General features: G+C 35.5%; 1 protein-coding gene across 1 annotated transcript in view; it reads left to right on the top strand.

Annotated features, from left to right (window-relative positions):
• The window catches only part of LOC150080108 (ubiquitin carboxyl-terminal hydrolase 25-like), a 364,983-nt gene that overhangs the window by 303,869 nt on the left and 34,329 nt on the right, over positions 1-26,785 (top strand). The window contains exons 18-21 of the mRNA XM_090381833.1: positions 6,393-6,605; positions 10,147-10,283; positions 16,417-16,598; positions 22,479-22,643. Coding sequence (XP_090237959.1) covers positions 6,393-6,605; positions 10,147-10,283; positions 16,417-16,598; positions 22,479-22,643 — 697 coding nt within the window. The remainder of the gene's footprint in view (positions 1-6,392; positions 6,606-10,146; positions 10,284-16,416; positions 16,599-22,478; positions 22,644-26,785) is intronic.

The following is a 26,785-nucleotide window of genomic DNA, read 5'->3' as shown; positions in this document are numbered from 1 at the left end:
ACTGCAGGATGGAAGCCTCCTCAACAATTCATGCTGAGGGAAATGGACCATAATCTGCCACGCTGATCCAATGTGGGTTGGCAGATCGACCGTATTCAGCAGTCAGGGGCTTGAACCCCGGTCTACTCAAAGAGCACGTGCTACTGCACTCCCGCTTCTGACCACTTGGCTACGGAGGGTAAAAGGTAAAGGTAAAGTGCAGCCATTATCAACCCACTGCAGGATGGAAGCCTCCTGGAAACCTCTGGCCAGAAAAAGTGCTAATTCCACAGTCATTTTCAAAATATATATAATGGATGGCCTGCCGAAGAATATATATTATGAAATTTATGTTTATTGTAATTTTTATTATATTTGCTGTTATTGAATTGTTTTTAACATTTTGTTTGTACAGCATCTAATTAATCATTTCAATTTGTGCCATATATCACAACTCAAGTAATCAGCAGTGTTGTTAAATGGTAAGCAAGCATAACTTCTGGCAACTGGTAAACAGACATGGACTTGCACACAATCAGTAGTGGTTCCTGGACTCTTGGCTCTGCTGAACATTATTGCATTCCAAGTATATTATGCATTTCAATGGCAAATGCCAGTGAATAATCGACGGATAAAAGTAAATACTTTGTAGATGATTTACCATTTTTATTTTTATGAAGGTATTTATTGAAACCTATTGCAGTGCATAATTGAAAAGCTAAAATTAAGGTTTTATAAAATCTTTGAAATTTATAATAATTTTTGATTAAAATTTTTTTTTTATAATTGTATACTGTAATTGTATTTTTGCAATTTTATCTTGAATTTGTATTTTGTTTTTCTTATTAATAAAATTTAATGTACGAGTATCTATAAATATTACAATAAATAACATAAAATTGTAGAAAGCTTAAAAAAAAAAAAAAAAAATTGGCCCACGTGTACCTCACAGACACTTTATTGGCATAGAGTTTTGACTCAAGTTCTGCTGCTTGATTTCTGGTTGATATTGACTTTAACTCTTCCTTAAAAATTCTTACTAGTGTTTTTCTGAAACACCAGTGATTTAGCCATTTCTTTAAAATGATGTCCTTTGGACCAGCCAAATGCTGTCACTTGTTTTTGCTACTCACTAACATATTTTCTGCACCTCATCTTTCATGATGGAAAGCCTTACTTCAGTTCACAGCTACCATACTTGTAAATAGAGAAAATGGTTTAACTTTGTACTCTAATTTCAGTGCTGTAAGCAAACAAGCATAGACTATACATGCAATGTATAGTGTTCAATCTGTGTAATCCCAAATACCACAAGTGACTAATATTTTGTGTGGTATCTGTATCTGCCCAACGAACTGTTTAATGGCAGTCAACTTCATATTGCATTTTATAAAAAGTATACGTTTTTAAATTGGATTTTGTGAGATTTTTTTCTGTGTGAAAGAGGTGAAAGTTTCCACATAAGATGTGGATTTGCTTATAATCAGTGATGTTGCTATCATTAATGTACAGAACCTATACACCTATATTTTTTGGCACACACACAGACATACACACCAGTCTATATTTAACAAACTCAGAGTACACATATATGTAGGTAAATATTAGTAATTTCTTGTACATACGATGTTTTAACACTACGAACAAGGATTCAAAGGACGACCATATGAGGGGAAAATTCATACTGACTAATTAGCATTCAAGGAATTAATCTTGAAAGGTACTAGGCTTCCAAGATTAACAAATACTGTTCAACGTTTAGGCCTAAGTGGATTTCAGATGAACTAATGAGACTCATGGCAAAGAAGAAAAATGCATGGGATGCATAAAAATTATCAGGAGACACAGAAGCATATGGTAGATATAAACTAGTCTGTAATCAGTTCACAAAGGAGGTTAGGCAAGCAAAGGCAGATTATGAGAAATCTTTGGCAAAGATTGCAAAGAAAAACAGTAACGACTTCTTTACTTATATAAACAGGTTGGTCCCTTTGCCATCGATGGTTCGACTGATGGTGATGCTGTTCAGGTAGCTGACAAACTGAACGAGTATTTTGCATCTACATTCACACATGAGGAATTCTGTAGGAAAGTGGATGACAGAAGCTTATTAAATTCTAACGGGGATTTTGTAATAACTGAGAGCAAAAATGGAGGAGAAATTGTTGAAATTAAACATAAAGGCACATGACTGGGTGGGATCTATCCAGTTTTAATAAAGGAGACAGCAAAAGAAGTAAGCAAACCCATAGCCATAATTATGAGAGCACCCTTGGATTCATGAGAGGTCCCGTGGACTGGAGATGTGCAAATGTATCCTCAATTCACCAAGGGAGATCAAAGGGTGACACAAGTAATTACAGACTTGTTAGTATAACTTCTGTTTGGGGGGGGGGGAGATAATGGAGTCGCTGGTTAAAGAAGCATTGCAGGATCATCAAGACAAGACTGCAGCTATAATTATGACACAGCAGAGGTTTGTTTTGGATACTTTGATGTGATCACAAAGGAACTGGATGCAAAAAAATAATTTTGATATCATATACTTGGATTTTAGGAAAGCTTTTGATACTGTTGCACATGGAAGACTACTGTACAAGTTGGAGCAGTATGGCATTAAAGGGAAGTTGCTGCTGTGGATAAAGGGATGATTGAGTGGGAGAAGACAGAGATAGGTAAATCAGTGGACACTGCTCTTCATGGACTAATGTTATTAGTGGTGTCCCTGTTGGGCTCATTATTATTTTCTGTATTTATCAGTGATATCGATGAAAGTATATCAGGCTTATAATGTCCAGGTTTGCAGATGATACGAAAGTTGGTATGGTTTTTAATAACAGTAGTGACAGTATGCTACTGCAACAGGATGTGAAAAAGTTAAGCAGATGGGCTGAGAGGTGCCAGCTGAAGAACATTGAAAAATGCAAAGTGATGCATATGGGTTGCAGTAACCCCAGAGAGTAACATACCAACTATGCATTACTGCACTCAGGGTAGTGGAGAATGAAAAACACCTGGAGGGTAATTGTGCAGTTTAATATGAAGTTTTTTTGAGCAGTGCAGACAGGCTGCCAGAGCAGGTCATGGGATCTTGTCAATGGTTTATAGGAATTTTGCTAGCAGGGATAAGGAGGTGATTCTCCCCTTGTATAATATAGTGGTCAGGCCACACCTTGAGTACTGCACACAGGTATGGATGCCTCATTTTAAGAAAGGTGTAGAGCTGCTAGAGTACAGAGAAGGGCAACGAGAATAGTGAGTGAAACAAAGGGTTGTGTTACCGAGAAAGGCTTAAGTTCTGCAGATTGCAGCATCTGAGTACTAGGCACCTGCGAGGTGATCTGATTGAGGTGTATAAGGCCTTGAATTGTTTGCACAAGCTCAGTGCTGATAAGATTCTTTGTCTTGCTCAGATTGCACATCTGAGGGGGCATAAATTCAAATCGAAGAAAGACAGTTGTAGAATAGATGTGCAAAAATTTGCCTTTAGCCAGCTGGTGGATTGCTGGAACAAACTTCCATCTTTGTTGTGGAAGTTGATAGCTTAAATAAATTCAAGGCTGAACTAGACAAACTTTTTGAGTGAATGAATGGGTGAAAATGGGAAGGTGTTCTTTTTTTTTTTTTTTTTGGCTGATGCTATATAAGCTTGCTTTCTTGCATACTATGCTAATGCTAATATCATTAATTCTGATGTTTTATAACTTTCGTTGTGAACTTGCATACCTCACAGGCAATCTCTGAATAGGCATAACTTCTCCCTAGCAGCCCTTTTGCTGTTAAAGAGTCATATCAACAACAAGAACTTGATTTATGAAAAGCGTAAATATCGCTTACCTCAAAGTTTTTGATGCAGATCATTTTCATTTCCTTGAAGAAAGATTCAGAAACTTTATCTGAAATACTAATTTATACATTAACTTACTCTGGTTTTCTGTTTGCAAGAACATTCATTGAAATTTGTAGCAAAAGTTCCCAAATAAAAACTCAAAACATAACTCTTCAATTAAATACTATCAACTTTAAAAAATCCTTTAAAATCACTTATGTGCTTAGCCTTCATTAAAACACTTTCCAAGTTCACAAAAGTAAACTTGGAAAGTGCTGTATTAACTTTATTCTTAAATTTGCATGTAAACACTAGAGAAATCATGTCACATACATTGCACTATCATAACCTGACTAGCTTTGTCTCTTCTCCCTCTTTTTTTAAATTGTAAGCTTGTCTTTCCAGTAACCAGTACTGTTACCAATGGTATGTGACCAGAAAAGTAAATTCAACAAATTACTATTTAGAGTTCAGTGTGGGACATGTGAATGCAAATACAGTTGTGAATTGTAGGTAAAATTCAGGTGCTTGGAAATAGCGTTAAATAAGTTATAAATTCCAAAAGATTAACTAAATAATATAGTCGATAGCCAAAGAATATATAGGTAATTGATTCTACAACACTAGTGATATTAATTTATTAATAAGATAACATTCCTTATCTAATGGTGTGTGTGTGTGTGTGTGTGTGTGTGTGTGTGTGTGTGTGTGTGTGTGTGTGTGTGTGTGTGTGTGTGTGTGTGTGTGTGTGTGTGTGTGTGTGTGTGTGTGTGGTGCAATAATATCTAAACTAAAACCACAATTTGCAAGACACTCCCTCATTACAACAAGAAACCCACTGGTCTTTTATTCTCCTTAATCAGATTCATCAGAGAAATAAAATTAGTCAAGTTCTGAAAGGCTGTTCTCATTAATAAAATAATTTAATTTTTTTGAAAGAATAATTACAAAGAACCTTGTTTATCAACACAAGAGCAAACATTGCATGACAGCAGTAAACTTCAACTTTGGGCAGCCTCTACTACAAGTTTTCATTAGAATACCACTGTCTCAGTGTTGAGACAGTGGTATTCTAATTTGAGACAAGCTCTCATAGTGTGATATCTTTGATGACAAGCAAGTTGATAAAGTAGAATTTTTCTCCAACTGCCAGTATCATAAAAGACAACTTCTTAAAAAATTGTCAGCAAGCCTTTTCCGCAAGCATTATATCTTATTCTCCTTGCAAGAAAATTCCTTCTGAAGATTGCTGTACTTTACGAAATAAATAAAATTTCACACGTTTTCATACTTCATTTTCTTATGTGTGGAGAGAGATCATGTGTAATGATTCATTACATAGTAAAGGAAAAATATAAATTGCTATTTACAAATTAAATTTTGCCTTTACTATATGCCATTAACAATCTTCCAAACAAACGACGTGGTATGCATTTTGTTTATCCTCTTCAGCAGGAAAATAATTATGCTAACTTTCATTTAAATGCCCAAAACAGTATATTTCACAACTATATTCTTCATAAAGTTTCTCATACACAAGTTTTGAACTTCATTTCATGCTTAACTTTAACAACTGAATTTGTGACGGCTTCATTTTCATAGTTTCAGTTTTCTCTCTCCATATGTTCGTTCTTAGCATCAGCATGTGAACATGCTGCATCAGGAAGGAGATACTTGTACAGTACAAAGTATTTGCTCTTCAGTGTATGCAGTTTGCCAAAATCTCCCTCTGCCAGCATTTACTTGTAATGGTTTCTGTGTACCTGTTTTTCAAATTTGTCTCTCCATAGCAGCAAATGTTTTATGAGATGGTACTTGTTGAGTTGGAAATTTTGTTCCCTATCTATGAACAGCTGCCATGGAATTCTTATAAAACTCACCATGAATTAAAATCATTAACTGCAAAAGAATTCTGTTTAATATCAGAATTCTTTTGACAAGTTAACAGAATTCTTTTGCTCATGTATCAATTTAACATTTGCAATTCTGTAAATAAGTCAGTCATCTTGGAACCTGAAACTTAAGTAACAGTCACATTACTCTGCTACACTAGTAATCACAACTGAGTAATTGGTATGATTCACGTAGTAGAATAGCACTATTCATATTTGTGTTGGTACATGTGCTTTTTACTGTTTAATATCCATTTTAAAGTTATTTTTTTGGTAAAAATTTTTCTGTTTTATGTGGTTTTGTAATATATGATTAAAAGTTTAATGTCTTGGAAATAGCTTTTGAGACTTGTTTATAGTGACTTTTTTCTTATTTTTAGCTGTAGAATATGTTCCTATGTTTGTTCCATACAATTTTGAAACATCCTATATAAATGACCATGCATTTCAGTAGAAATCCTACTATAGTTTAGCTGAGAAAGTATACTCCTCTTTTCTGTTTGTTGGTTTGCACTGTACAAACAGCCAAAGGAACAATAGCATGACAATTTTGTGGTTCCACTTTTTTTTATCTTTATTTTTAATTTTTATTTATTATTATATATTTTTTTCAAGTATAGGTAATTAAACTGTTGAAGGAAAAAGGTGTTTGGTGTGCTGTTGTCATATAAAATTTATTGTAATTTTTTTAGAAAACAGAGAAGTGGAACTAGCAGTTCCAGATTGTTTAGACAGCTTACCTTCAGATCTACACCAATATGTAGAAAAGGACAATAATGCTCTACAGCAAGAAATAGAACAGTGGGATGCAGAACAAAGTCGTAAGAAAGATACATCTACTATGACAACTATTATTGGACCAGGAGGAGATGGAGAATGTACAATATTAGCCGAGAAGAGAATAGGTATATTTATAATTTATTTTTCATTATGATACTTTGATTCATTTATGTTTAGAAAGTAATAATGTAATTCCAACAATTTAAGTATTATTTCTTATTTTGTGGTCCATAATCAACTTATAAAAATTTAGTAATCCTTAATGTTAAATAAACCAGAAAAGTAGAACTAACATTTCAGATTGTTTAGACAGCTCAGCAACATGTAAAAAAGGACAATAATGCTCTACAGCAAGAAATAGTAGAATGAGATGCAGATTAAAATCACAAAAAAGATATATCTACTGTGACTACTATTATTTGACCAGGAAGAGACTGAGCATGGTCTCTAAACAAACAGCAGTGTCTTCAGAGTTGTATGAACTGTTTTGCAGACATGAATATAACGGCCAATTGAGCAGGCACATTGCTGGATTATTTCCTATATTTTTTGAACCATAAGAGAATTTTTCTCCCCCTGAAAACTAAAGGTGTAAAATTGCCTTGCATTCTGAAATTTGATGGCAGTACCAAAAGTGTAAATGGTTGTAGGTACAGCAGTCTTAATTGTTGATCAGCAATGTTGTTAGTTCCAGAAAGTACAGTCTCATGGAAACTGAATAAAGTGTTTTGAATTTCTTCCTTTCCATTGGTTTTGCATGTTCAGCACTATGGGCAGGATTGCCAGTCATGAAGAAGAAAAAGGTCTGAATTTTTGTATGCTGGCAACATTGTGTTTAGTTAAGCATGTTCTTAAATGCTTTGTACAGTAGTTGTGGTATTTCACATAGGTAATCATAGTGAAAAAGGCATAAGCATAAGAAAAGCAGTTTCTATATAATATATGGATTTAAAGTAGAAGTGATAATATATATATATATTTATACAAAACAGCAGATAAACAGTTTGAGCTACATGCTGGAAAACTCTGTAGGAGATTAGGAATAAGATATGCGGGCATTTTATTTTGTTATACTTTCTAAAATATTAATAAAATACTTTGCTTTACTATCAAAACTTATATTGAAATCTTAAATTTTTCAGTATCATTTGGCAGCTTTCTTTTTATTTCAGATTAAAGGTTGATGTGCAGAATTTCATGAATGGATATTGAAGTTCATTTTGATTTACATGGTTTTGTAAGCAAACAAAATTCTTAATTTTTTTCCCTCTCCCATAGTAGTAGTAACACATTGTTGGTTTGTATTAACATATTACCACATGTGGGGGAAGTTATTTTAATTTTCCCCAAAATAATTGGAGCAACTGAGAGGGAAATTCACCCGGAAATGATTGTTAAATTGACCCGATGATTGCTATTTGTATCTAGACCCAATCATCGCCCATGAACCTGATGACATCATAGGGCTAGAAAAGGAGAGATTGACAGCTTAAGTGCTATATTTGTGCTGTGTGCTACCAACTAGTGAAATAGCACAAATACATTAGAATGATGGTATATTTTTAAAGCTATAATCACAGGAGCCACGAACTGCCATTAAGAAAATGTAGCATGATGAGCTAGCCAGCTTAATAGAGCGGAGAAAGATGGCATGGGAAAGTTAGAGTGCTGAAACTTACAAATAATATCTACAAGTTTATCTGTAATAGTACCATTGTAAATGTTAGGCTGGTAAAGGCAGATTATGAGAAACTGCTGACTTAGGGAGCAAAGAATGAGGACAAGGAGTTTTTCACACATGTGAATGCTAAGAAGAGAATAACAAATCTCAGATTAGACCCTTATGTAATGGGTGGGGTGGGGAATCTTAGATATTAAATAGGTATTTTCATCAGTATTTACAGGAGACAGGCTCTTCCTAGTGAGGGGAAACTGTGTGATTGAAGCTGGGAAGCATGAAATTAGCAATAGATTATTTCAGAAGATTATTTATTATAAAAACTTCAAAGCCTAAAGGTGAATAAGGTTCCTGGAAATGATGGCACATATCCAGTAATACTGAAATAGAGATAGCAAGAAAGTGCATTAAATCATTACGATTAATTATGAAGAATTCACTGGACTCTGGAGAAATTCCCTTAGATTGGAGAATCATCAATGTATTGCCAGTACATAAAGGCAATTCTAAGAATGAATAGAAAGTGACAGTGATATAAATGGAATTTAAGGTTTTCATGTTTGACCAATCTGGTATTCTATATTGATAGATCATTCATGACCTGGATGTACGAAATCATTTTGACATTGTTTGCTTGAATTTCAGTAAAGTATCTGACTCGTTCCAAAATGAGAGCTTACTGTATAAGCTGGAAAATATTGGAATGGAATTACTGGAAAAATCATGACATGGATCATGGGATGGTTGCAAGAGAGTTGTGATTAATGGTTATGCTTCAGGCTGTAAAAAGTGGGGTTCTCAAAGTATTGGTATTTGGACTGTTGTTGTTTATCATTTTCTTTTATGACATCAATGAAGGGATTTAGAGGGTGTGATATCAAAATTTGTAGATAATCTGAATATTAGAAGAGTGATTAATGATCAGTATCACTCCTTCAGGATAACTTGGATAGGCTTCCAGGATGGTCAGAAAAATTGGCAGCTGTCTTTTAATGCAGCAAAATGCATAGTCTTTTATTTTGGAATGGCAACCCAAAAATAACTTATTCACTTGGTGGGGACTGAATTAAAAACAGTAGAGGAAGAAAAGGATTTGCACATTACAATATGTTCAGACATGTTCTCAAATTATCATAGACAAGTGGCAGGGAAGGCTAATGGCATCCTATTAATGATTTATCCTGCAGATTCATTTAGAAGAATGGCTAATTAAAAAATAGTTGAGTTCAAGCACAAAGTTTGAGTTTGCTTTGCATTCATTTTTTTTTACATAAAAACTACTAAATTTCATCTCTTTAGTTGAAGTTACTTTTTTAATAAATTTAAGAATAAAATGAAGTTTTTATCAGCCCCTTTTGAGTTTGTTATAAATGAGCTGGAGTGTATTTTTATATAATTTGGAAATGACACTGTGTGGTGATTATCCATAAATTAATTTTCATAACAAACCACCCTTTTATCATGTGAATAGTACAAAGTTAAAGCTCTTTTGACCTAATTGTGCTAAACTTGTTACATTAGTGTAACATTAACATAGAGCAATCGTAGTTGTGACATGGAATGTTATAACAGCCCATGTGTAGCCTGTGACAAGGATTATGAAGTGTCACATTTTTAACTAGTTTAGTGTAAGTCAAAAGAACTTAATAAACTAATTTTGTATTATCCATGTAAAAGAGTGGTTCATCACAAAATTTGATCTATATTTTTTAGTTGTTTATATATTTTGGTCAAAATGTGTCAGAACAGTGGAAAACTTCCCTTTTGTGTGTGTGAGGGTAAGTAGAAGGAAATTTGTTGGAAATAATACTTGGACAAGTTTCTGTCCAGAATAGTTAATTATAAATTATCATTAAAATTCATTAGATGTGTTAGGTTACCTGAAATCCACTCTTATTGTGTTTAACTTGTATATATTTATAAGTACTTTTTTTTGTAATTAACTATTCAAGATATGAAATTTGCAGAATAAAGCTGTATACTTGCAGGTGAAAGTACAGTTGCCCATCCACCTGATTCATTACAGCTGGAACATGCTCACCTTTCATATGAATCAACAGCAAGAAAAGTGGAACAGCTGTCTAAAGGAATGTCTGGCCGTGAACTTATGGCTGCCATTGATGAGGTAATTTAAATTTTAATTTTTGACTTATTTGAGAGGTGAAGAAAAATACAGTTGAGCCCTATCTGTAACAAACTTTTGTATCATAAAATTCTCTTTATAGTGAAATTTTGTGATGAACCTTGGATTTCAAAATAATTTGCATTTTGTTATTGTTACTACAGCAATGTTTAAGTAAGTTTAAAAAATAACACTGCCCTGTTGTTCATTAAGGTTGGGGCTCTGTTAGTGTTTCAAAAGGTACATTTTGAATTAAGGGAGGTATTACATTTTGGGATATTAAGGGAGGTATTGCATTTTGTTGGCATGAAACTTCAATAAAGCTTGGTATCCAAAAGGTGACTGTATCTTTGTCACCTGATAAAGATACAGTTCAGTTTTGGTGAGTATTGCTCAACATTTTGTGACTTGGGATGCCCTTATACTGGAAAAATATAACATTGTGGTACTCATGAAGAATTATTAATCCTAACAGGTTTGTTTTTAAATTTGTGGCATCCTTTAAGGAAGCTTATGGAAGCTTACTGATAGAAAATCTTGTAGGTAGTTGTATGAACTACCACTACTGTACAGTAGTACAGTTGACATTATCAGAGAAAACATTCCCATGGATCATTTTCCACATTGAAACATACATTATGCAGTTTAATTGGCAACTACCAATCAAAATGAGCTGGCGCCTCCGTAGCCTGGTGGGCAGGAGCAGCAGTGCGTAGCACACGTTTCTTGATTAGACCAGGGTTCGAGCCCGTGGCCACCAAATACGGAGGATGCGGAAAGTTCAAGGAATGAACACCACATATCCCTGGAGCAATATGGCCTTAGTTACTAATGCTCCTAAAAACCAAATAACAACAACAACATCAAAATGTGCTGTGGGAAAGTTTTTACTGCTGACATCAGCTGTTTAGTGATGTCTACTCTGAGTATGCTGCTAGGATTTGTTCCCCAATTTTGTTAGTCTGGCAATCAGTTCAGTGCTTGAGTGGCAGCGAGACATAGATGAAGTTGATAAAGGGTTCAAGAAGTTGATATGATTGCAAAAGTTGATATTCCAAACAGCAGTTCAGAGGACTTTATCAACAATTTTAAAAACAGAAATTTTATTTAATAACAAGGAAATGCAGGATGCAACTTTGCATATATGAGGATGTCAACAAACCAGTTTTAAAATGGATTAAAATGACTTCTGGAAAAGTAATTGCTCTCAAGGACTTTTCTTCAACAAAACTTGTTGAAGAAAGGTCCCTGAAACTGTACAAAGAAAGTATAACTGTCATGATTGGGGACAATGTGTTGGGAACTTAGTTTCACTTTTACTAATTGGTAAGAGTAGAAACTTGGGGTTTCCAGATATCAGATGATTATAATTTTATGAAAACCTGACAAGGGCATAACAAAACAACAGTGCAGAGTTATTTTAATATTAGTAGGGATAAATGATGTGAGAAAGCAAGCTTATACAGGATCAGCAAAAAAAAAAAAAAAAAAAATCCCATATAACCTATTCACCTCCTCTAATAGTTTGTTTAGGCCTTAAATTTATTGAAAATACCCACTTCCACAACAACAGATGGAAGTTTGTTCCAACAATCAACCACCTGTTAACTGAAGGCAAACTTTGGCACATTTCTCCTGTAACTGTCCTTCCACAATTTGAATTTATGCTTTCTTGTGTGTAAGCAAGAGGAAGAATACCATCAGCATAGAGCTTACTCAATCCATTCAGTGTCTTAAACATCTGTCAGGTTGCCTTGCAATGCCTAGTCTCCAGATGTGCATATTGCAGAACTAAAGCCTTTCTTGGGAAGTGTGCCCCTTTGTTCCCCTTGCCGATCTTGTTGCCCTTCCATATACTTTCTTCAGCAGCTCTACATCCTTCTTAAAATAAAGCTACCAGACCTGTATGCAGTACTCAAGATGCAGCCTAAGCATTGCCTTATACAATGGAATAATCACTCCCTGTCCTTGCTAGCAAAATTCTGGAATATTTTGAAAAAATCCAATGTAGCCCGAGACACTTGGTACATTAATCTGAGATTACTACTACTCATATGCAGTACCTTGCATTTGTCAGTGTTAAACTTCAATTGCCATTTCTCACCTGTCTGCTTAATTTTTCTAGATCTTGTTGCAGTAGCATACCTTGATTGCTCTCATTAATTACCCTGCCTACCTTTGTATCATCTGCAGACTTAGACATTAAACCCAATATACCTTCATCAATATCACTAATAAATATAGAAAATAACAATGGGCCCAGTACTGAACCTAAATGGATGTCATATGAAGTGATGAGACTTGCAGCAGACAAGAAAAATACATGAGATAGCATAAATTATCAGGTGATACTGAAAACTGTGGTAGATATAAACTAGTCTGCAGTTAAATGACAAAGGAGGTTAGTCAAAGTAAGACAGATTATGAAAAATTTTTGGCTCAGTTATATTGGTCCACTTGATATCACTGGTTTAACTTTTGATGATTCTGCTCAAGTTACTGACAAATTGAACAAGTATTTTGCATCTACATTCACATATAATGAATTCTTTAGTGAAGAGAGATGCCAGAAGTTTATCAAATTCTAACAGGGAGTTAAATGATTTTGTAATATCTGAAAGGAATGTTGAAGGGAATTGTTGAAGTTTAACATAAAAAAGGCACCTCGGGATGGGATCTATCCTGTTATATTAAGGGAGGTAAGCAAACCCTTAGCCATAATTATGAGTGCATCTTTGGGTTCAGGAGAAGTTCCTGAGGACAAGATGAGTGAATGTATTTCCAGTTCACAAAGTGGATCAAAGGGTAAACTTAATTACAAATCTGTTAGCTTAACTTCTGTTCCTGGGAGAAAAATGGAGTCACTAAAGAAGCAATGCAGGACCATCTAGATGGGAGCACAGTTATACTTAGTCACTGCATGGATTTGTTAAGGGGCAATCTATATGACTAATCTGATTGAATACTATGATGTGGTAACAAAAGGAGCTGGATGCAAAAAATAATTTTGATATTAAATACTTTGGATTTCAGGAAAGCTTTTGATACTGTTGCACATAAAAGATTGCTGTACAAATTGGAGCAATGTGTCATTAAAGGCAACGGACACTACTCTTCTTGAAAAAAAATCTTATTAGCAGAGTACCCCAGGGTTCAGTGCTGGGCCCATTGTTGTTTTCTATATTAATGAAGATATACCAGGCATAAAGTTTGTAGTTGATGTAAAGTTTGGCAGGGTGGTTAATGATGTTAGTCAGGACATGTTACTGCAACAAGATCTAGGCAAATGGGCTGAGAAGTGGCATTTGAAGTTTAATATTGACAAATGCAAGGTATATGGGGAGCAAATCCCAGATTAACATGCCACCTGTGTAGTATCACAATCAGGGCAGCAGAGAATGAAAAAGACTGGAAGTCATTGTGCAGTCAGATATCAAGTTTGCTTAGCAATGGAGACAGGTTTCCAGGACAGCTGATGGGATTTTGTTAATGATATATAGGAATTTTGCTAGCAGAAATAAGGAGGTTATTATCCCACTGTTCAAGGCAATGGTTAGCCTCCATCTTGAATACTTCATACAGTTCTGGAGATTTCTTTTAAGATGTGGATCTTCTGGAACAGGTACAGAGAATGAGATTGGTGAGGGGAACCAAGGGGTGCTCTTACCAAGGTAGGCTTCAGTTCTGCAAACTGCAGCATCTGGAAAGTGGGTGCCTGTGAGGTGATCTGATTTAGGTGTTTAAGGTTTTGAATGGATTGAGCAACTTCAGTGCTGATGGCATTCTTCCTTCTGCTCTGACTACTTACATGAGGGGGCATAAATTCAAATTGAAGAATGGTTGGAGAATTTATGTGGAAGTTTGCGTTCAGTGAGCAGATGGTTGATTGTTGGAACAAACTTCCATCATCTTTATTTTTGTGGAAGTGGGTAGTTTGAATAAATTCAATGAAGAACTAAAACTATTAGAGGATATACAGAAGTTTTTTTTTTTTTTGATGCTATATAAGCTTGTATTCTTGCACTGAATTATTTTAAAATAATCCTAAACATTGCAGTTTAGCTGATTATTTTAAAATCTGAAACAAATTTCCTTTACAACAGTCTGTAATCTCCGAGGAACACTACCTTTAAAGCGGGGAGTTCACCTCTTTTTTTGGGGTGGTTCCCCTCTTAAGTATCCAATTCATACCAGACATTTTCTGTTGGATTGAGTTTAGGGGTCTGGGCTGACCAGTCCAACATTTTTATGCTCATCTCCTCAAACCAGTTTGTCACAGCATGAGAAGTATTGATATGGCATGTCATCCTGCTGATAGAGATATGGGCCTTCCATTATGTGCTGGCACAAAGTAAGTAACATATTATTATCCAGGCCATCTAGATAGCCATCTGTATTCATGGCTTTGTACATAACATCCAATGCTCCCAGACCAAACCATGAAAAACAGTCCGAGACCATCACACTTCTTCCACCAAACTTCATTGTTGGGAACAATACAGTCCAGCAGGTAGCTTTCTCCAAGAATCTGCCACACCCATACATGACCATCAGACTGGTAGACCATGTACCATGACTCTGCACTTTAAAGAACAGCCCTACAGTTGTTTTACTGTTCAAGATGGCAGGCTAATCTACTTGGTGTTAGTCATGATGATTAGTCGCTTATGGACATCTGCATGGTAACCCACATCATGAAGCATCCTATACACTGTATTGGTATTGACATGTCTCCCAATTGTCTCTCTCACTGGGGAATTGTGTTAACATTGAACTGATTTATGAGCAGACAATTTTTTTTCAGGGCTCTCCTATCTCATTCTGTCAGCTTTGGAGGTTTTTTGTGTCGTTTTGTGACCTTTTCAACTTCAATTTATTTCATATTGACATGCAGATCACATCATAGTTGTCAACCTAGAGATATTCGGTGCCATTGCAATGTATAGACCAATTGCTTTTATGGCACTGAGTATACTACCATTCTGCACTGAAAGTCTGTCCCCGTCAGGCACAGTCTTCATTCGCAATTGTACTTCTATTTCCTCGAAGGCCTATATTTATAGTAAAACTCATGCTTGGGTAAGATGTAGCAACTATCAACGGAGGAGGTTTCCAGATTGACGTGAATGTAGGGCAGTGTGTGCATGTGTGCGCGCGCGCACACACACACACACACACACACACACACACACACACACACACACACACACACGTAGATGAATTAGTTGTAGGATGGTGTTTAAAAGCCTGTTTCATTTTATGAAATAAAGTCCATCTCCTTTCCCACAATTCAAAATCAATCATAGAGTCCATTGACCAGAATATAATTGCTAATATCAAACAGCACTACCATATGAACATTCTCTAAATACTTGGAGACAACTGATGTAGAAAAGCTCACTTTAAAGGAATTTTGGAAACACTTCAATGTCAAGAATGCATTACACAATATTGCCTCTGATGAGGTCTGTTCCTATTGTGTAACTATTACATAAAGAAAGTTATGGCCTGTCACTGAATTCCTTGGATTTCAAAAGGAGACACTAAAAAAAATAAATAAATAAATAAATATGCAAGAAAGGTTTGTTGAGCTGGCTAACTGGTCAAGTTTCAGATCGATGCCCTCTTATAAAGAACTGTTTATGGCACACTCCCAATTTAGTTCAGTTGAGTGAAATTAGTTATCTCGTGAATAGGTGGTGAAGATGAAATGAAGAACTTTTACATTGATGGCTTTCTTCAATTTCTGTATTAAGTAGTAGCAAAGTGGCTTTTAGATCAGTATCTCAAGTACAGAGAGACTGTCTGGCTTCCAACAACCTTCATTGCTACGAGGAAGTCCTGAATGAGAGAAGAGGACCAGGATGCGATCAACTCTAGACCTTTTGCAAAAGGTCGAGGATGCGATCAAATCTAGACCTTTTGCAAGAAGGATTATGCCTCCAGGATGTAGTCTTTGACTTCCTGATGTCAAGGGTGTTCACCCCTCAAGGGTAAATTGCTATGCACATTATGTTTACATGTTTTTAAATAAAAAAAAAATTATCATTACACTAGTTTTATTGATATTTATCTGAAAAAATGAGTTTAGTCTCAAGACTGACTTTTTTTTTTGTCTCCCTTTCTAACAACCTAGGCCTTGAAATCTGAGATAACACACATCCATCAGCTTTCTAGGCTTCCTGTTAATGGTATTCAAGATCCCCGTTTATGTCACATAGGAGTATATATATTAAAAAATGAAGACTCACCTGATCTGTTCATTCAGTGGGCTGTTTTAGAGCAATTTTCACATCCTGACTTAGGAGAAACTAATAGGTGAGATAGTAGAAATTTGTGTGATATTTGGTATTTCTTTTTTCCATTTGATGATCATTTTGAAAATAAATTAAATTTTTCATTCATTTTTTAAAATATAACCATACAAAAGAGGAGATACAAACTACATTGAAAAACATTTAATTGCTGTTACCACTGATAAATGTTTTTTAAAATAATTATGCATAGCTCACATCTCCTCTTTCATGTTATGTTATGATATGTTCTGACTTTTAGATCATATACAGAATAAGACATGTGGGAAAACAGGTTAAAGAAATAGTTTTCTAAAAAGGAAGAAACGTTTATGCATCACAGCTGAAATAACTTCCCGGGGTAGATTTTTTTTTTTTTTTTAAAGCAACACTTTATTACACTATTCTACATAGTCTTTGTTAACTAGGCTGATGGTACAGAGTAGGAAAATGATGAATTTGAAATATTGGTGAAATCATCAAATGTGGGCATTACGGGGTGACCCTGAACATTGTGTTAGTCTGACATAAAGGATGCAGAATTTGAATATTGTGAATACAATGTATACAGAACGTGATTTGGGGGGGGGTGATAAGATCTTGGTTAATAAGCAGATTCAAACTCTGATGCAACACCCATAATGTTAAATCAGTCTGGTAAGACTGACTCAACATTATGCTGAGACATAAGTACTGGTAAAATAAAAAATGAGAGTAGAACTATGTTATAGGCTAAATGACTGAACAGGCAGATAGAATGGGCCAGTAGATCAGTGTCTTATGGGGGATTTTAGTATTAGTATTAGTCATATAATGCAAGAAGGTCCTCAGGCTTTTGCTGCAGCAGTCAAAAAATAATAATAATAAAATAAAATAAATCTGTTTATTTTATTTTGGTAGGAATAGATATGTTTTGAGGAGGCAAGAGATGTAGCTAATCTTCAAAGTGAAAAGTGAAGACCACATTCAGCTCAACCTCAAGATAATTCTATGTTTTGCAAGTCCTGGATTGAATCTCCCCCCCCCCGCAAAAGCACACTTCCTATGAAAGAATGCTTTAAAATGAACTAAAAATACCCAAAATACCCAAAAGTGTTAAAAGATTGAGGATATGTGGTTTATGATCCAAAATTGCATTATGTACTTAATGAGGATGATCAAGATAGGAGAGTTGAATTTGCAGAAAGTTTCTCTAAAATGTGAAAATTTGACAATTGAGAATACGATTTGGGACTTAACACAGTTGTGCTACACAGAAAATGGCCTCCGTAGCCGAGTGGGCAGGAGCGGGAGTGCAGTAGCACACGCTCTTTGGGTAGACGGGGTTCAAGCCTCTGACTGCTGAATACGGTCGATCTGCCAACCTGCACTGGACCAGCGTGGCAGATTATGGTCCATTTCCCTCAGCATGAATTGTTGAGGAGGCTTCCATCCTGCAGTGGGTTGATAATGGCTGCACTTTACTTTTTTTTTTTTTTTTTTACAGTTGTGCTTGTTTGAATCACTGAGAAACCTAATATGAGATGTGGCTATTAAATAAGAAACTATGCATACAGACACTACATACCAAGTGCCATCCATACAACAAAGCCACATCTTGACCTTGAACCTTTCCCTAATTGTCTGCACGTCACATTCTAACGTGCCCATTTGCTTTGCAGTGAGACAGGTTTTCATTACCTTTGTTTTTGCAGTTGCTGGGAAAATAACGGACAAAAGAATCTAACAACAAATCATTCAAAATTTTAACATAACTAAAGAAAACACCAACTGAAAGTTATGAGTTGCTATGTCAAGTTTATGGGGTAGATACTATGTCAAGAACTCACATTTTGAATGGCATAACAGAAGAAAGAGAATGTGGAAGATGAATGACTAAGACCATCCAGTATCTATGAAAAGTGATGAAAATGTGGACTGGGACATTGATGAATTGATCATCATTTAAGCATTACAATGGTTGCATCAGAGCTCAGCATGGACAAAGAAACAGCTAGACAAATTTTAAATGAGGATCAAAGGATGAGAAACGCCAAGTTTTGTGAAGAGGTTTTGAAAAAAATTGAAGATGATCCAAACATTTCTGAGTAATGTAAGTACTTGCAATTTAAAGTTGGCTGTTCCCGTACAACCCAGAAACTAAAGACAGTTAATGCAGTGGAAAATAAAACAATCAAACAGACAAAAAAAAAAAAAAAAAACAAAAATGTCAAAATTAAAAATGAAAACCATGCTTCTTGTATTCTTCAAAATTAAAGGAATTATGACTGAAATACACAATGTATGGTAAAAAATTTGGTGAATTTGAAGTGATGGTCAAGACATCAAAGGCAGATGTTGTTGGGATATCAGAGATGTGGTGTCACAGATATAAGCAGTGCACAATTGGAATTTCGGGAGTATAATGTGAACAGACAGGATAGGAAGGGAGGAGGTATTATACTGTTAATTAAGAGAAACATAAAATCTAAGTAAATGCATCCAGTTGACATAGATGGACAGTGCAATGTTGAGTCAGTTTGGTGGGACATGAGCACTGGGAAAGCAAAAATGGCAGTTGGAGTGTGTTATAGGCCTAATGACTCTAATGATTACAACGAACATTTGTGCAGAGAAATAGAGCGCCAGTAAATCAGAATGTCTTATAATGGGCGATTTTAACTTCCCAGATATTGACTGGAGTTTGTGGTTGGTCACTCGCACACTGGCAAGACTTTTGTGGATTTATTAGATGATTGTTTTCTACAGCAGCAGTTTCGAGAGGCAACCAGAGAGGGTAATACTTTTGATCTGATTATCAGCAGTGATTATTCATGCATTAAGAATTTGCAGATAAAGGAACCACTAGGTGGCAGTGATCACAGTGTACTGATGTGGGATTTACTTAGATATCATTACCATCAGGGGTAATGGGAAGGGTTTTTGCTTCCGTAAATTCTGTACAGTGGGACCAACTGATGATGTTACCAACAGCAAATTCTAAGTAGGAAGCATTCAAGGAATTAATTGTGGAAGCTACTAGGCATTTCATGCAGATTAAGAAATATTGTTCAGGGTTTAGGCCTAAATGAATGTCAGATGAACTAATGAGACTCGTGACAGAGAATAAAAATGCGTGGGATGCATATAAATTATCAGGCGACACAGAAGCCTATGGTAGATATAAGCTAATCTGTAACCTTCTCACAAAGGAGATTAGGTAAACAAAGGCAAATTACGAGAAATCTTTGGCAAAGAATACTAAGAAAAACATCATGAACTTCTTTACTTATATAAACCACTAGAAGGAAGGGGATGAATCAGATTGGGCCACTTAATATTAATGGTTCGACTGTTGATGATCCTGGTCAGATAGCCAATAATGTGAATGAGTATTTTGCATCTACATTCGCACATGAGGAGTTATTGAGGGAGGAAAATCCCAGCAGTTTATCAAACTTTAATGGTGTGCTTAATAATTTTGTAATAACTGAGAGCAAAGTGGAGGAGAAATTGTTGAAGTTAAAAATAAAAATGGCACCTGGGGTAGATGGAATCTATCTAGTTATATTAAAGGAGGTGGCAAAGTAAACAAGCGAACCCTTAGCCATAATCTTTGGACTTGGGGAAATCCCTACTGACTGGAGATATGCAAATGTATCCTCAATTCACAAAGGGGGATCTAAGGGTGACACAAGTAATTATAAACCAGTTAGTTTAACTTCTGTTCCCAGTAAAATAATGGAGTCACTTGGTAAAGATGCACTGCAGGATCATCTGGACAAAACTGCACTAATAATTCAGACACACAGCATGGGTTTGTTAAGGAAAAGTCTTGTCTGACAAATTTGATTGGATACTATGATGTGGTTACAAAGGAACTGGATGAAAAAATAATTTTGAGATAATATACTTGGATATCAGGAAAGCTTTTAATGCTATTACACATGGAAGACTACTGTACAAATTGGAGCAGTATGGTATTAAGAGTAATTTGCTACAATGGATGAAAGGGTAGTTGAGTGGGAGAAAACAGTGGTAATCAATGGATGCTGCTCTTCATGGACTAATGATATTATTGAAGACCTCGGAGTTCAGTGTTGGGCTCACTGTTGTTTTGTATATTTATCAATGATATTGATGAAGGTATATCAGGCTTACCGTCGAAGTTTGCAAATGATACAAAGGTTGGCAGGATTGTTAATGACAGTAAAGACAGTATGCTACTGCAACAGGATCTAGAAAAGTTAGGCCGATTTGCTGAGAAGTGGCAACTGAAGTTTAACATTGACAAATGCATAGTACTGCATATGGGTAGGCATTTAATATTAAAGGAGGTACTACAAATGTGTGTACTACACTCAGGGAAATGGAAAGTGAAAAAGACCTGGGGGTAATTGTGCAGTCAAACATGAATTTTGCTGAGAGTGGTAATCAATGGACACTGCTCTTCGTGGACAAATGTTATTGATGGAGTTCCCCAGGGTTCAGTGCTGGGTCCATTGTTATTTTATGTATTCATCAATGATATTGATGAAGATATATCAGGATTAATGTCAAATTTTGCAGATGATACAAAGGTTGGCAATGTTAACAACAGTAAAGACATTATGCTACTCCAACTGGATCTAGATAAGTTGGGCAAATGGACTGAGAAGTGGCAACCGAAGTTTAACATTGACAAATGCAAACTACTGCATATGGGTAGCAATAACCCAAGAGAAACGTCCCAAATGTGCAGTACTACACTCAGGGAAGTGGAAAGTGAAAAAGACCTGGGGTAATTGTGCAGTCAAATTTGAAGTTTGCTGAGAAGTGCAGATGGGCTGCCAGGGCAGGTCATGGAGTCTTGTGTGTGATATATAGGAATTTTGCTAGCAGGGACAGGGAGGTGATTATCCCATTTCACAAGGCAATGGTCAGGTCACACCTAGAAGTGTACATCTGGAGGCCTCATTTTAGGAAGGATGTAGAGTTGTTAGAATGAGTACAAAGAAAGACAAGAAGGTTAGTGAGGGGAACAAGGGGGGGGTGCTCTTACTAAGAAACGTTAAGTTCTGCAAATTGCAGCACCTGGAGAGTAGGTGCCTGCGAGGTGGTCTGATTGAGGAGTATAAAGCCTTGAATGGGTTGAGCAAGCTGAATGCTAATGGGATTCTTGCTCAGATTAAGAACCTTGAGGGGGCATAGATTCAAATTGAGGAAAGACAGTTGTAGAATGGATGTGCGGAAGTTTGCCTTTAGCCAGTGGGTGGTTCATTGGTGGAACAGACTTCCATCTTTTGTTGTGGAAGTTGATAGCCTAAATAAATTTAAGGCTGAGCTGACAGGCATTTGGAACGAATGGAGGAGTGAAATAGGAGGTTTTTTTTTTTTTTTTTTTTTTTTTGGCTGATGATGCATAAGCTTGCTTTCTTGCATCTTATACCTCTACTAATGGTAATGTTAGCACTCCTACTGAGAACTGTTTGCAAAAGTTTTCGGTAGGAGAACTTTTGTAAAAAAAAAAAAAAAAAAAATTTAAATAAAAATAAATCTATCTGTTAGTTACATAGTGTGAATTTTAGTATTCCTCCAATATGGTTTTGACATGCAATCTAATTGCATCACTGATCATACTAAAATTGAAGAAGTATGATTATAGAAAAAAATCTGATGCTCATTATTGGCATACTCTACCTTTTTAAACTATTCCTTATCTAGTTTACAGATATTGATAGTGTGCCATGTGCCTGTACGCTTAATTTTTTTATGTTCCCACTGAAGAATCGGATTACTCAAGTATATATTTATTTAAAAATTTTCCGGTTATAAATAAGATTAGAATAGGCTGGATAAATAAGGGCTTACTATATTAATCAAAACATTTTTAATTATGCAATAAAATGTAAGTAGTTAATGTATACATTCCTTATTTATATTACAGAGGAAATCACATCCGGCTAACAGCCCATCGTAAATTAGATGCCCTAAGACACAGCCTTAAAGAGAGCGACTATCAAACATATTTAAGCTGGCATGAGGATTATAGCAAGTTTCGACAGCTTGTGACTCACTTCATCATTGGTGTTGAGAATTATCATACAGAAAAGTAGGCAAATTGTTTTTATGTAATAATTATACTTTTTTTTTTTATTTATTTATTTATTAAAGAGCTAAACATGTCTTTTTTCCCAACACGTTTGATAAAAAAAAAAATATTTTAAAAAATGTTAGTGTAAATACTTTAAAATTTAGATTGCATGCTCAGATATACTTAAAGATTTGAACTGCAAAGAATATACAGTGGCAGACAAAAAAAACCACATCACCTGTGAATTTTGCTAATGTGTGTTGTGCTGCATTGTGGGTTGCAGAAATGTTCGAAATGCTTTTGTTAGATGGGATATATATCTCTAAGAATGAAATCCAATAAAAAGACTCCACCTGATATACCTAATTGTCATAAATATCTTTACAAAGGTTAAAAATGTGTAATTAATGGAAATATGTGAAATCATGGCAACCAAACATACAATTTATTGCATTTACGTGTACAAACTGAATTTACAAGTTAAAGTAATAGTATTATGTACTGTAAATCAGAAAAATAAGTCCTCACTATTTTGTTGTTCCTCCTCGAGCTGCATTTACAGCCTTGCAATGATCTGGCATAGTGTTAATCAACTTCTGGATATACGGTTGACCCAATTTTGTGGTACCACACCCTTACAATGCTCTCCTGCATCTGAATCTTACTTGTTGGCTTCTTCTGAGCAATTTTAGACAACATTATGTACCAGCAATTTTCAATAGGGTTCAAATCCGGGCCAGTCCAACACTAATTCCAGCATTTCTGAGGTATGACTGCACCTTAAGGAAGAAAAACAAGGGGAAACATTGGTGTAAGTATGTTTTAAGCCTTCTGAGACAAGAAGACAAACTCATCGTTAAATCTAAATAGCATAAAACTTACCAATTTTACTATGTAGCAAGGTGCCGAGTCCTGTTGAAAAATGCAGTTTTAGACTGTGGTGATCCCTAATAATGGGTTTCAGGCACTCCTCCAAGATAGCAGTGTAGGTTTCTGTATTCACTGTTCTGTTAATAAACTTAATTTGTCCCACCCCTTTGCTTGTTATTCATCCCCACACCATCTGACTGGCAGGGAACTTTACAGTCGGTGTTATTCAGTTAGGATGGTATCCCTCTGATTTTCGACTTCTGACATATCGCTTCCCATCCAAGCCATGCAGGTTGAATTTCAATTCATCAGGAAACATGATGGCATCCCATTGCTCTTTTGTCCATGAAACATTTGTTTGGGTCAACAAAAGCTTCTTCTTGGGCCGATAGGCATACAAACCACATTCCGAAAGCCATCTTTTACACTTGTTTCAAAACCAGAGGCCACCTCGAAGTCCATTTTTAGATCGGGAGCACTAGCATGGCGATTACAAAGGCCTGTTCAAATTAGCTGTTCAAATAGCTGTCTTGATCTTGAGAAGGCGTAGTCACTCTCTTACGGCCTGATCCATTTCTTCTCTTCACATCGCCAGTTTCACGCTTTAATTTCAGCATCCGGGATACTGTTGACTGGTGCAGCCTATTTTATCAGCAATAGCACATGTAGAAAGCCCTTCCTGGGACAGAGCAACAGCTACACTTTTTTTTTTCCTTGGTATCAACTGAACATATGGAGCCATGCTTACACCTCCACAAAACAGGATACTAATGAGCGTGTATACCATTCCAACACCGTATTTATAGAAATGGCTGATGCAATACCTTTGTTTTGTGACAAACAAAATGACTGTAATCAAACAATATCTTATATGTTTCACTACAAATGTTACTTTTTTTAAGGTGATGCAGCTTTTTTTTTGTCCGCCACTATTGTACTGGACACCAGAGGCCAAAAAATAAGCTGCTTGTGTTCAGCTTGATTTTAAAAATACTGTCTTGTCACGTGAACATGTTTAGTGTTATTTGTTGTATTGCCAGTTTGTTGAAATGCTAATGTAAAGGATGTATTTGACAAACTGATGTATTTCAGAAACCTAAATTAGTTTCAGATGTTTGAGTATTACGTGAGAAGGAAATGTCAGATTGACATCAAATATTGGGGGGGGGGTTGTTGATCTGGGGAAGCTTTAAAAACCAATTATGGTTTTACATCCTGGTTCCTTCCCCCACACACCAACCAAATAAATGTATATACAGTTAAATCTGTAAAATTTGACACTTTCTAAAAAAAAAAAAAAAAATCAACATTTTATAATCCAAAAAATATTAAGACATCAGTCTGGTATTTTTATCAACAAACACATTCTCTGCAGGCAACTTATAATGGAAGAAAAGTAACATTTTTCTCATTATAAGATGCCTGCAGGACTATCTTAACTTTTAATCTGTTTTTGCAGCCAGCAGGATTTAATTGCCCAGATAATGCAATAGTTTTAATTCTATGACAGAACAAACTGGCCTTTGAAAAAAGTTGTCCTGGTATTGCACTGCTCTCAAACAATTGTTTCGTATTTCACCTGTATACAAAATCATTTTCCACAGTTGTAATATTGCTAAAGATACCTGTCAAAAGTAATACAATACTAGGCAACTCATTACAAAAGCAAGTTTGTTCTGCTGTGAGAATAAGACCCGTGCATTATCCATGAAATCCTGTTTCATAGATAATGCAATGTTTAAATACTGTTGCCCACAGGAAACAAATGAAATGACAAAATAGTCATGTTTACAGATCTAAATATGATCAGTTGTTTGTGCTTACTGTTTATTGAAATGTGCTTCTTTGAAACTACTCAACCATTTGATATACCTCTCTAAATCCCCAAGGGTACCAGATTTTAAAGAGATTACTGTAAGTCAAAGTATGTTTTGTGTATTACTTAAAAAGGAAAAGTTGGATGGTGCTGAATGTTTTATTGGGCCTTGTGAGGTTTTACTCCAATTCCAGTTTCATAGTCCACTCTCACCCTTTACAAAAATAAATAAGTGAGAAAATTCTGATCCTTACCAGAATTTTCTCACTTATTCAGAATATTCCTCTGGACCTTTATACCAGATTGCATTGCCAGTAGGTTAACTCACATCCTTCCCTGTGCACCTGTCCCCTCCCCCTTCAAAATTAAAGAAATCCTACACACATTTCATGGCTACCCATCCCATGAACATTGTGATCAGATTTTGGTAAACACTTCTGAGTACGGCAAGAAGGCTTTAACCCCCAAGGTACATTATTTGATAATAGAATGTGCCTTTTATTATAAATACTTAAAATAAAACTTGACTAGTTCTGTTCACATTTGTGTAAAGCATGTATTGTCTTTACCATGTAACATCCATTTCTCTGTCTGTCCACAATCCACATGCAGCAACCCAATGGAATAGATTTAGATAAATTTAAATTTATATTTAGGTCTTTTAAGAGAAAATAAGTCTGCATAGTAATCCCATATTTCATTTAAATTGAACCAGTAGATATTCAGCTTCCCCCCCTCCCCCCATAACTTTGATTGTTATTTCTGTATATAAATTGATGTATGCTTCAGATTGCTCCACAAGGAAATTTTGGACATTGCTGTACATAGAAAGTCAAATTAACACCAGTTTTATAAAATATGCTCTTTTAATCCATTAGAAAGTTCTTTTTAGGATCAGTTCTGATTTTGATATCTCCTACCAATCCCCCATCACCTATAGAAATCTCTTTTTGGCTTCAGGTTAGTGGGAATTGAACAGTGGTGGAATTTTCATGTTGAAATCCATTAGGACACAAACCAGATGGCATAACTGAAGTACAGAGAAACTAATACACTGGACCTCAGAAAGTTTACTTTTGGTCAGCATACTGTTGATTACTGGAATAAACTTCCTTTTTGGGTAGTTGAAGTTAATAGTCTGTCAAAATTTAAGGGTAAATGGATTAGTACTTTTGGCAGCCAGAAGAGTATAAAAGTGATACAGGTTATATAGACAAAGGGTTTTTTTTTTTTGTTTTGTTTTGTTAATGCAGGAAAAGCCTAGCTTCCTTGCATCTTTTGACTTTTACTAATACTGTAAATATACTGTCCTGTTTACTAATACTGTAATAATACTGTCCTGTTATGACAGGACAGTATTATTCTTATATTGGATTTGAGTTGATACCCACATAAGAAATTGCTGTAAGCTGGACCATATTGTGATTGTAGAAATCTGCAGATTATTGCATGGCCACATGACAAGATGCAGAGG

The sequence above is a fragment of the Mastigoproctus giganteus genome, chromosome 9 (assembly GCF_048544385.1).
Source record: "Mastigoproctus giganteus isolate SK-2022 chromosome 9, ASM4854438v1, whole genome shotgun sequence".
Taxonomy (NCBI): Eukaryota; Metazoa; Arthropoda; class Arachnida; order Uropygi; family Thelyphonidae; genus Mastigoproctus; species Mastigoproctus giganteus.
This window is presented reverse-complemented; position numbering and strand designations above follow the sequence as displayed.